The sequence below is a fragment of the Neovison vison genome, chromosome 13 (assembly GCF_020171115.1).
Source record: "Neovison vison isolate M4711 chromosome 13, ASM_NN_V1, whole genome shotgun sequence".
Taxonomy (NCBI): domain Eukaryota; kingdom Metazoa; phylum Chordata; class Mammalia; order Carnivora; family Mustelidae; genus Neogale; species Neogale vison.
The window spans coordinates 149,607,728-149,620,233 of NC_058103.1; the positions used below are offsets into that span (position 1 = coordinate 149,607,728).

At 46.6% G+C, this 12,506-nt stretch overlaps 1 protein-coding gene across 1 annotated transcript in view; it reads left to right on the forward strand.

Annotated features, from left to right (window-relative positions):
• ADAMTSL3 (ADAMTS like 3) overlaps window positions 1-12,506 on the forward strand; it is a 347,085-nt gene that overhangs the window by 325,794 nt on the left and 8,785 nt on the right. The window contains exons 29-30 of the mRNA XM_044232432.1: window positions 4,822-5,005; window positions 7,907-8,108. Coding sequence (XP_044088367.1) covers window positions 4,822-5,005; window positions 7,907-8,108 — 386 coding nt within the window. The remainder of the gene's footprint in view (window positions 1-4,821; window positions 5,006-7,906; window positions 8,109-12,506) is intronic.

Consider the following 12,506-nt stretch of genomic DNA (forward strand, 5'->3'; position numbering starts at 1 on the left):
CTTCCTTGTTCTACCACCACACACACACACACACACACACACACACACACACATGTGCACATACATGTGCACACATTCTGGAATATGCCAGTTCTTCAACGGATCCTTACCATAACATTTCGAAGAGACTCACTTATTAATTGAACAAATACTGCTTGAGTACCCAATATATAACATTCCCTGTCCTGACAGTGGACAGTACGGAAGAGCTCCCCACCCTCATGGGCTTGGCTTTCCAGTAGGAGAGATGGACAACAAACAAGGAAACAAACACATATTTCCCTGTGGTAAGTGCTATGAAGGAAGCAAAATAGAGTGATAGATAGCACAGTGATTCACAGAGCCACTTTGGAGGAGAAAGTCAGGACCAGCTCTCTAAGGAGGTGGTAGTTGAGCCCAGACCTAAACAATGAGATAGAGTCATCCATGCACAAAGATAAGGAAGGAGCATTTCTGGCAGTGGAAATAGTGAGTTCAAGGACCATAAACTGGGAACAAGCTTAGTTCAGTGTTTCAAGAAACACAAAGAAAATTCATGTGATGGGGGCACAGTGGAGATAGAGGAAGGGGATAGGAAATGAAGTTGGAAGATAGCTGAGGACCAAATCATTCAGAGCTTGAAGGTCAAGGTAAAGACTAGAGTTTATTCCTGTTTTCCCAGCACCATTGGTTGAAGAGACTGTCTTTTCCCCATTGTATATTCTGGCCTCCTTTGTCATAGGATAATGGACCATATAAGCATGGGTTTATTTCTGGGCTTTCTATTCTGGTCTATTGATCCAGCTGTCTGTTTTTGTGCCAGTATCATACAGTGAATGCAAAGAATGAAACTGGACCACACTCTTACACCATACATAAAAATAAACTCAAAATGGATTAAAGACCTAATAGTGAAACCTGAAACCATAAAAATTCTAAAGGAGAGCACAAGCAGTCATCTCTATGACATTGTCTGTAGAAATGTTTTTCTAGATATGTATCCTTAGGCAAAGGAAACAAAAGCAAAGATAAACTATTAGGACTACATCAAAATAAAAAGCTTCTGCACAGTGAAGGAGATAATCAACAGAACAAAAAGATAACCTACTGAATAGGAGAAGGTATTTGCAGATGACATATCTGATAAGGGGTTAATATGCAAAATATATAAAGAATTTACACAGCTCAACACCAAATAACAGTCTAATTAAAAGTGGGCTGAGGACCTGAGCAGACATTTGTCCATGGAAGACATCCACATGGCCAACAGATACGTGAAAAGATGCTCAACCTCACTCATCATCAGGGAAGTGGAAATCAAAACCACAATAAGGTATCACTACACACATGTCAGAATGACTAGAATCAGAAAGACAAGAAATAGCAAGTATTGGCAGAAAGTGGAGAAAAAGGAACTTCAGTGTACTGTGGGTGGGAATATTGGTAAATTGGTACAGCCACTACGGAAAACACTATGAAATTTCCTCAAAACCCTACAAACAGAACTACCATATGATCTGGTAATTCCTCTATTGGGTATTTATCTAAACAGAATGAAAATACTAATTTGAAAATGTATATGCACCTGTGCGTTTGTACCAGCATTATTTACAATAGGCCAGATGTGGAAGCAGCCCAGGTATCCATCAATAGATGACTGGATAAAGAAGATGTGGCATATATATATGTATTACTCAGCCATAAAAAATGAAACTTCGCCATTTGCAGCAACATGGATGGACCTAGAGGACATAATGCTAAGTGAAATAGACAGAAAGACAAATACTGTATGATCTCACTCACACATCTAATTTTAGAAACACATGAACAAAGAAAGAACAAAATAGGTTTAAAAAACCACTCTTCAATACAGAGAGCAAAGGGAGGGTTGCCAGAGGGGAGATGGATGGAGGATGGGTGAGACAGAGGAAGGGGATCAAGAGTGAACGTGTCACGATGAGCACTGAGTAACGTATGGAATTATTGAATCACTGAAGCGAGTGCAACACTCTATGTTCATTATACTTTAATTTAAAAGAAAAAAAAGACTATAGAGTTTATTTCTAACATATGTGAAGCCTTGAGAAGTCTTTTATGGAAATGAATATGATCTCCTTTTCAAATGCTCTTATTTTCAAAATCATTAACCATTAGACAAAAAAATTATCAAATTGAACCTCATCGCAATTATTAAAATCTTTTCATCGAGGACACCATTAAGAATACAAACAGATAAACCATAGGCTGGGAGAGAGATAGGCCAAACATTTGTCTGTTGAGAAAGTTACATCTAGAGTATATAAAGAACTCCTACAAGTTAACAATGAACTCTCCCCTCTCCCCCCAAAACAACGGGCAAAATACTTGCACAGACAGCTCACAAAAGAAGATACATGATGGCATCAGGGAAATGACAGTTAAACCCACAAAGACATAATGATCCCACGCTTTATAGAATGGTGAAAAGCAAAAGACTGATCATGCCAGATTTGGGTAAGGATGTGAAGCTACTGGAATTCATAGGCATTGGTGGTGAAGTGTGCAATCTGGTACAACCACTCTGGAAAACTGCATGGTAGTTTCTTTTTTATTTTTTTTTTTAAGATTTTACTTATTTATTTGGTAGAAATTACAAGTAGAGGCAGGCAGGGAGAGAGGAGGAAGCAGGCTCCCCACTGAGCAGAGAGCGTGATGCAGGGCTCCATCCCAGGACCCTGAGACCATGACCTGAGCCAAAGGCAGAGGCTTTAACCTACTGAGCCACCCGAGTGCCCCTGTGTGGTAGTTTCTAAGAGAGCTAAGCCTACATCAACATTTGACCCAGCAATTCCGCTCACAGGCAGTTACCCAAGAAAAGTGAAAACATGTTCACAAACAAATTTGTGCAGGAATGTTCACAGTAGCCCTCACTTCCTCATGGCCCCCAGAAGGAGACAAGATAAACTATGGTATATTCATATGATAGAATATATATATATATATTATTCAGCACTAAACTATGTGCAGCAATACAGATGAATCTCAGAAATGGAATGGAAAGCCAGTGCCAAAGAGCTCATGAATGAAAGCCCAGGGCAGGTGACACTCACTGTGAATCTGATGGAAATGAACATGTAATTGTCTGGGTGGGGGAAGAGGATTGACCAAAATAATTCAGATTAAAATAATTGATTGAAATATTTGAAGATTAGGGCGCCTGGGTAGCTCAATGGGTTAAAACCTCTGCCTTTGGCTTAGGTCATGATCCCAGGGTCCTGGGATCGAGCCCCGCCTCAGGCTCTCTGCTCGGTGGGGAACCTGCTTCCTCCTCTCTCTCTGCCTGCCCCTCTGCCTACTTGTGATCTCTGTCTGTCAAATAAATAAATAAAGTCTTTAAAAAAATAATAATTTGAAGATTAAAGTTAGTTTAAAAATTTAAAGTTAATTTAAAGATCAAATTAGGAGGAAACTCTGGGTGATGAGTTGTTTGTATCTTGTAACTGAATTGTTTTATATCTTGATCATGCTTACAAAAGTGCATACAGGTGTGAAAACTCACAAACCTGCACACCGGATTTCTGAGCATTTATTGTATGTGAATGACACCTCGATTAAAACAAAAAACAAAAAACAAAAAAACCCATGGTTTTAAAGAGGTGGATGTGCTTCCTGCCTCAAAGCATCAAGGTGTCTTCATGAAATATGGCGTAGTAGAAAGTGTTAGGTGTCGGGTCTGACAGACTTGGGCTTTAGATGAAGGACCTTGAGCAAGTCACTTCACTTTTTCCCTCTTTGGCAAATGGAACTGATCTAGTTCACAGGATGGCCGTAAGGATCAAGGGACAAACTGATGGCCAGGTGTCTGATTCAGTACCCCCCCCGGGAGGTTCTCCATAAACCTGGCCATTTAAAAAAAATTATTTCGAATAAACTGTCATCCGGGGGGGCCAACTAAACATATGTAGGATTCTGCTTTGTAGAGGTTGCCATATGCAACTTCAGACAAAAATTCAAAAATCAGAGGGGAAATCTGGAAAACAATAAGTTAAAGAAACCGTTCTGCTCTGGGAGGGAGTCTGTGGACACAGCTGGTAGCTATCAATTACTTGTGATTGTGACAGGAAAATCTGGCACCTTCCGTGGCCACATACAAATCTGTCATCATGGTATTGTACCTCATCTTTTTACCAAGTGTCAGAAAGGAAGGGAAAGGCTGTTTGGAATGAGGCTACGATTAAAAAGCCGTAATTACTGGAGGGAATCAGCTTCAACTTTGCAAAAGGAAACTCCCATTTTTACCTTCCCAGATGTCTCCCTGACGAATTATTTCTGCAGTTCCAAGAGTAAGTTGAAGTTTAGATAAGAATTAATGGAAAAGTAAGAATGGAATGAAATGCGTTTTTAACCTGACTGCTTAATCCCGGGTCCCTGCGAAACGGTCTTTCATTTCTCCGCCTGGCCCACATTTGAGAAGCGGTGAGAGAATCCTCCCGAGACGCCCTCCTCTTGGCCGTGCTCGGAGGAAGCCGAGGAGCCAGCCCACGGCACGGAGCACCTTCTCCCTCTCTCTGGGACTTTTCTGGCAGATCTAGCTGGCCTCCAACAGCGCCTCTCCCAGGCTGCGGTCCAGGGGCCCCGTGCTGGCCACCGTTCCCACCAGTGAGTACAGTAAGTCAGCGGAGGAAGCCTGGAATGTGAAGGGGGCCTGCCACCAGGTGACGGCGTACTCTCCGAGTGCTTCTCAAAGCAGCCGATGGGCAGTCTACCAGAAAACAGCTCCTGGTGGTCTGTGGCCGTGTCCTCTCCAGCCCTATCATCGTATCTCATTCGAAGCTGTCATGACATTTCACTTCCTTTCCACAGAGCCTTTTTGGGAGCTCGGTAACTGGACGCATTGTTCTGCCACCTGCGGCCACTTGGGAGCCCGAGTCCAGAGACCCCGGTGTGCGCTGGCCGACGGGCAGGAAGTGAGCGAGGCCCTTTGCCAACACCTCCCGAAGCCGCTGGCCGGGTTTCAGCCCTGTAACATCCGGGACTGCCCCTCAAGGTATGTGTCATCAACTCTTCGTTTCAGTACCAGGTTTGGGCTTGGGGTGGAAGGCGTGGTGACTTGGATTTCCTAGCGCCGTCACGTCGATGGGCTGAGCACGTACCCTGCGCCGGGCGTTCTGCTCAGGGCTCGCGCGGACCACTTCGCCGTCACCTTGGAGGCAGACGTTGTTAGTTTCTCAGACTTCACAGATGGGAAAGCACCCCCGAGGCTCTCCAGGTACAAGGGCCAGAATTCAAATGGAGAGGATCCGTGTTCAGAGCCTCTGCTCTTGACCGCTACCCAAATCTGCCTTCTGCGCTCACGGGGCTATGTGGTCCTTAGCAGAGCCGGTCCCGTGGGTTTGCCTGGAGGGAGCGCCGCGGGCCAGCATCCCTGGAGGTCCTGTTCCAAGTGCCGTTCCTTAGGTTCCACCCTGGGGGTCAAAACCATTCATAACCTTTCTAGGTAATAGCTAGAAATCAGTCCTTTAAAAATGTCCAAAATCAAACTCGTGATCTCCACCAAACCGGGTCCCCCCCCAGGCTTCCAGACACAATGACTGCATCCAGACCCCTGTGTCTGTCACCTCCATCCATTCTTGTCCAGTTCCCCCACCCCCCAGGAGCTCACGCCATCAATGTCCTTCACGTGGATGGCCCAGAATCCTTCTGATTCTTGTCTCCCTATGTGCTCTCCCCATGCGTGAGCAGAATCATCTTTAAGACACAAATTCACCATGATGCCTCTTTGTTTAAAGCCCTTCAAACACCTCTTGTGGTTCTTAAGACCAAGGCCCAAATCCCTAACTCTGTCTTACTCATTTTGTTTACCCTGATGTCTACACCAGTTACACAGTGCTCAGTGAGTATTTGCTGCCTGACTGAATACAGGAGTGAGAGAACAAGTCCCTCCATGCTTGTGCCTCGGGCTGCCCCCTCTGTCTGTCACAGCCTGGTTATCTGATCTCCACGCTTTTTGTCTCTGAGACGTGCCTTTCTTCTGACTCAGAGGCTCGCACATGCTGTTCCCTTTGCCTGCAGCACTGTTCCCTCTCTGAGTTTAGTTACTTCTGTTCATTTCTTTTCAGGAAAACTCTCCCTTATCTTCCCCCCCAAGCTCAGCCAGGCCCCTGCGCTGTATTTGTTTCCTATTCGGTTATCACTCATGTCCATGGTTCTTACATGTCTGTCCACCCCAGGAGGGTAAACACACAGCTGTTAGCAGAACACTTTGTTCCCAGCACTTAGCACCATGTCTGTCCCCATTATGAGCCCTCCACGGATATGTGTGGAGTGAATGAATGAATGATTGAATCACAGAGTCCCTAGAAGTAACTGACCAAATGGCACCAGAATCCCCAGTAAAACAAAATAAATAAGTAAAATCAGATAAGATAAGATAAGATAGCAATAACACTTATGGAGCACAACTGGAGATGGACACTTTGTTAGAGTTCACACCCCTCGTACAAGTGCCTACCCGGATCCTCTGAGCTGGGCCTGGGAAGGGAGCGGGAGGCAGGGTCCAGTGGCAAACAAAGCAGATGCCTGGGAACGTGTTCTTGCAGGGCTGTGGCCGTCGGTGGCTGACGTGGCTCTCGGCACCTGCCGTGTTCTTGGGAGGAAGGTCTTGCGCTGAGTCCTCTGTCCCTCAGGAAGTATCAAACTGATGCTCCAGGAACTTGGGGGCAGCTGGTTGGGCCAAATCTTGATTCTTACAAAGTGGAAAGAAATGTATCAGCCACGGTGCTTGTTACATATTCTCTAGTCTGTGCAAGTTCCTAGGAAAAGCGGCCGTCCTCTAGTACGCTTCTGAGAAACACCTCAAGGTCTCATAACCCGAGGGCTCTCACACGGAGGGCCCTTCCTCACTCTGTGCCATGACGCCTCTGGTCGTCTGGAGAAGCCTGGGGCTCCCTTCTCAGGACAAGGGTTTTAAATCTATAAAATAGAATATACTCGATCACAAAGGAAACCACTAACATTGATATAGAGGATCGACACGTTAAAAATGGTGATACAGTAGTAGACTTGCTTCTCTGTTAAGACACTAACACCAGCGGCATTAGTCGTGAAGTGGACGGTGGTGAGTATAAGGATGTTTTGAGATACCTGCCGCAGCCGTAACGCCTTGTGAAAATATCTGTGGTTTCCCTTGGTAATGAAATCACAGGCACTGCTAATACTGCTGTACTTTGCAGCCGGCATCTTTATAACTAAAGGGGCACTAATTCCAGCTGTAGCTCAGTGACCACGATGAGGTAATTCTTTGCCTCGCCAGGTCCGTGGTCTCTTGGAGCTTCCTAGAGCCCAGCTTAGGTGGGCTCCCCAGAGCTTGAACATCCGCAGTGACCCAGTACTCAGTCTCCCAATGGTGTCCGGCTCCGAGCGTCCTATGAAGGTGTGAACTTAGGGTCCAATGAACCTAGAATCCAACCCCAGCTCTGCTGGTTTATAGTTATGTGGCCATAACTGGGACACTTTTACCCCTTTGGACGTTGGTGTCTTCCCCACAAAGAATGGGAATCAGATGTGAATATCTCCCAGAGCAAATAGCACATATGTGCTTTAAAACTATTTTTTCCCCTTTGGTTTCAATGAATTGAAATCTACCTTTTTGAAATGTCCACCTCAATTTTCCCTAGCTGTGCTGTCTGGGGCCAGGTGAGTTCCAGCTCTCGTACCCTGGCAGACCCCCGTGTTCCTTGTCTCTCCTTATCTCCCCTGCTCCCTCTGCCACTCCCCTGAATAAAAGGTAAGTCTGAGCGGAGAGCCAGGAGTCATCTGAGCAGAGACTCGTTCCCCTAGAGTCACACGACGGCCCCCAGACCATCAGTGTTAGGGTCGATGTTCAAGGCTCTCGCGGCAGGGGCTGACCTTTCAGTCCTCACTAAGCAGCTGTAGTTTTTATTCCCAGGTGGTTCACGAGCCCGTGGTCAGAGTGCTCTGTGTCCTGCGGAGAAGGATTCCACAGTCGCCAGGTGACCTGCAAACGCACCAAAGCCGACGGGACCACGCAGCTGATGTCCCCGGGAGCGTGTGTTCCCAAAGAGAGGCCTCCGGGAAGAAGGCCGTGCGGTCATCCTTGCGGCCAGTGGGTCGTTGAACCAGGGGGCCAGGTACAGCTGACAGATCTAGTGCTGTGACAATAATGTAATCATCGCTTTGCCTCTCATACATTTTTTTTTTTTAATTTGGGGGGAAAACATCTGATTGCTCTCTAAGGCTAGTGTATGTGTCGGCGTCAGGGATTAGATTTGAAAATCAGGGAGTCACTGTCTTCCAGTATAAAGGAGAATCAAAGTTGGATTCTTTGAATAGAGTAGGTCAGGGACAGAAGTTCCAAGACTGGCTGGTCTGGGGCAGCTGGGGTGCAAGCAGGCCTCGAGAGAGGGAGCCGAGGAGCAGTGTACGAAAGTCTCATGGCCCGGATCCCAAACAGCACCTTGAGCAATGTTTTAAATTAAAAATACTTGGGGCAAAAAGAAAGTTGAAAGAAATGTCGAGGCACCTAACTCATCTGCGAGGGCTGCCTTAACAAAATACCGCAGACCGGGTGCTGGGGAGAGCAGAAGCTTATTTTCCCACAGTTCTGGAGGCTGGAAGTCCACGGTCAAGGTTCTGTCAGGGTTGGTTTTGTGGGACCTCACTCTCCTGCTTCAAGACAGTGTCTTCTCGGTGGGTCCTCACGTGGCCCCTTCTCTGTGCAGAGAGAGAGGGAGAGAGAGACACATTTCTGGTGTGTCTTCCTCTTCTTCTGAGGGCACAGTTGTAGCAGATAAAGGCCCGACCCTATGGCTTCACTTCACCTTTAATACCACCGTGTAGACCTGTTTCCGAATACAGTCACACCAGCGGCTTAGGGCTACCACATATAGATGTTGAGGGGACACAGTTTGGTCCATAACATTCCACCCCCCCCCCAAATTCATGTCCTTCTTGTGCACAAAGTACGGTCATCCCATCCCAATATCCTTAGAAGTCTTGGCCCATTCCGTCCTCACTTCAAACCCAAAGTCTCACCAAACGTCACCTAAACTAGGAATGGGTAAGAAGCGAGCCGTCCTGGTGTAGAATACCTCTCCCTCGTGAAGCCGGGGAGGCAGACAAGTTACGTACTTCCAAACTACATTGATGCGACAGGCAGAGGATAGACATTCCCTTTCCAAACAAGAGAAATCAGAAAAGGAAAGAGGCTACGGGTCCCTGTCAAGTCCCAAATCTAGCAGGGCTAATTCCATTAGATCCTGGCACTCGAGAATAATCTTTGGCTTGGTGCTCTGCTCTCCAGACCCCCAGGGCCCTAGACCACAGCATCCCCCACGTGGCTCTTTGGAAGCACTAAGTAGGGGCAGTGGGGGTCCCCGGAAATCAAGGAAACAGCCTCTCCACACCGCCCCCCCGCCAGGCCTGTCACAGGAGCGGAAGCCCTGGTGATCTCGTTCTTTCCTCTTCCTGAAGGATAAAGCACGTTTGCCGCTGAGCGGTTTTATTCCATCCCGTAGAATCCACAGCTTCTAAAGCCTTCCTTAACCATCCCTTCACGGTCTCTCCTAGTACGATCCCGTCTCCGTTCCTGGCTTGCATGGGGCTGGCTCACCAACTCCTGGGGGGGGTCTCCTTAAGGAGGGATCGTCCAGCCGTACCCTTAGCGTTCCTTCCGGAACGTACTTCCTCATTCTTCAAAATACAGATGGACTGGGAATTTTCCGGCTCCTTCAGTTACGATTCCTTTTTCGCTTAATGATTCCTTCAGTTTATCTGTCCACCACATTCTGCTCCAAGCATGAAGGGGAAGCCAGGTGCCACCCTGAGCTCTTGGTTTAGAAGTCTCCCTAGCGGAATATCCGATGTCATTCCTTGCAAGTTCTATCATCCACAAAACACTAGAACACAATTTGGCCAGGTTTTTGCCGTTTTATTTTTTTAAGCTTTATTTATTTATTAGCGAGAGAGAGTGTGTGTGTGTGAATGAGGGGAGGGCAGAGGGAGAAAGAGCCCAACCCTGAGATCCGATCTGAGCCGAGACCGAAAGTCAGACGCTTACCCGCCCGAGCCACCCAAGTGCCGCAAGTGTCCCGTTTGAGAATGACGGTTGCCTTTCCTCCAGTTTCCAGAAGCCTGTTCCTGACTTCCACCTGAAACCTCATCAGAGTCCTCTTGAATGTCCCTGTTTCTAACAATGTGCCCTTCCAGGCGGTCTAGCTTCTTCTGGCATGTACCTCAGAACTTTCCCAGCCTCTACCCACCACCCGGTTCCACAACCACTCCCACAGGTGTAGACACTTGTTATAACAGCACCACACCTCTTGGGACCCAAATCTATATGTCCATGTTCGCCAGGGTCCTCCGGGGAAACAGAACCAACAGGTTGCGTGTGTGTGTGTGTGTGCGTGCGTGCGCGCGCATGCATGAATTAATGAGTTAATGCAGTTCTGGGAGTTGCCAAGTCCCGAGAGCTGCAGGCGGAGTCGGGAAGCTGCGAGACCCAGGACGCCGATAGGGTCATTCTAGCCCAGAAGCCAGTGGATGCAGACCCAGGAAGAGCCAGCATTTGAGCTCGAGTCCAAAAGCAGGAAAAAGCCAACAGCCCAGTTCAAAGACAGGCAGGAGGAATTCCCTCTCACCTGGGGGAGGGTCAGGGGTTTTGTTGGCCTGGCTGTCCATCCACTAATTAGGTGAGGCCCACCCACACTGGAGAAAACCATCGGCTTTCCTCTGAGTACTGATTTAGAGGTTAATCTCTTCCAGAAACATCCTCCCAGAAGCACTTGGAATACCACTTGGCCAAATACCTGGGCACACCATGGCCCCGCCAAGCGGACACATACAATTACCCACAATAAAACCCTGTAAAGAAAAGTAGAACATGCTGTTGAAACACATAAAGGAGAAGTAGGACAGACAGAGGTATTCTCCATACTGTAAAGACATCTACGTCTGCTCCCTTAAATGAACTGAAACACATAATATAATTCCAACGAAGACTACAGTAGAATTCTTTTTTGGAACTTAAGGGAATTCTGACATTCATATGGGAGAACAAATGAGCACAGGAAATTTTTAGGAAAAACAACTTATTGGATAGGTGGACAGACCTTTTTTAGCGGGTGTTATCTGATGTAAGTAAAATAATGCAGCGCTCGTGTAGGAGTAAGCCCGAGTCATGCAGTGGAATGAGAGGACAGGCCCACGTTAAGTGGCATTAAAGTTCCAAGGTAATTAACCATAGCAGAAGAATGGTTAAAAAAAAAAAAAACTTAAACTACAAGAGGTTCTTTTAGGAAATGAGAGAAGATCTAAATGAACAGAAAGTCATCCCATATTTATGGATCAGAACACTTAATATTAAGCTGACCATGCTTTCCAAATTGATCTGCAGATTCAAGACAAAAGATCCCAGCTGGCTTCTCTGCAGAAGTTGACAAGCTGATCCTAAAATTCATATGGAGAGGGTGCCTGGGTGGCTCAGTGGGTTAAGCCTCTGCCTTCAGCTCAGGTCATGATCCCAGGGTCCTGGGATCCAGCCCTGCATCGGGCTCTCTGCTCAGCAGGAAGCCTGCTTCCCCCTCTCTCTCTGCCTGTCCCTCTACCTACTTGTGATCTCTCTCCATCTGTTGAATGAATAAATAAAGTCCTAAAATTCACGTGGAAATATAAAGGACCCAGAATAGCCAAATCAATCTGGAAACAAGAACAAGGTTGGAGGGCTCAAACTTGTTGGTTCCAAAACTTACTACAGAACCATAGCAATCAAGACAGCATGGTACTGGGGCGCCTGGGTGGCTCAGTGGGTTAAAGCCTCTGCCTTCAGCTCAGGTCATGATCCCGGGATCCTGGGATCGAGCCCCACATCGGGCTCTCTGCTCAGTGGGGAGCCTGCTTCCTCCCCTCTCTCTCCGCCTGACTCTGCCTACTTGTGGTCTCTGTCTGTCAAATAAATAAATAAAATCTTTAAAAAAAAAAAAAAAGACAGCATGGTACTGACAGAGGATAAACATACAGATGGCTGGAATAGAATTCACAGTCCAGAGAGAAATTTCTAGATCTGTGACAGTTGGTTTCCTACAAGGGGGACAAGACCATTCAATGTAGAAAGACTAATCTCTGTGACAAATAGTGCTGGACACCTGGGTATCCACACACACAGAAAACTGAAGTTGGACCCCTGGCTTCTGCCGTATGCAAAAAAGTTAACTCAAAGTGGATCAAAGACCTAAATTTAAGAGCTAACTCTATAAAGCTCTTGGAGGTAATGTAGACATAAATCAGCATGCCTTGGGTTAGGAAATGTCTTTTTAGAGACGACACCTAAAACACAAGCTACAACAACAAAAACAGATACGTTGGGCGATGTAGAAATTGAAAGGTTTTGTGGTACAGAGGACATGACCAGGAAGGTGAAGGGAAATAGAACCAGAGTGATGGAAGGGGCTTTTCAAGCATAAAACAGAGTATAAGGAAAAAATTAATATGTTTTATGACTACATGAAAATTAAGAACTGCATCAGAAAAGA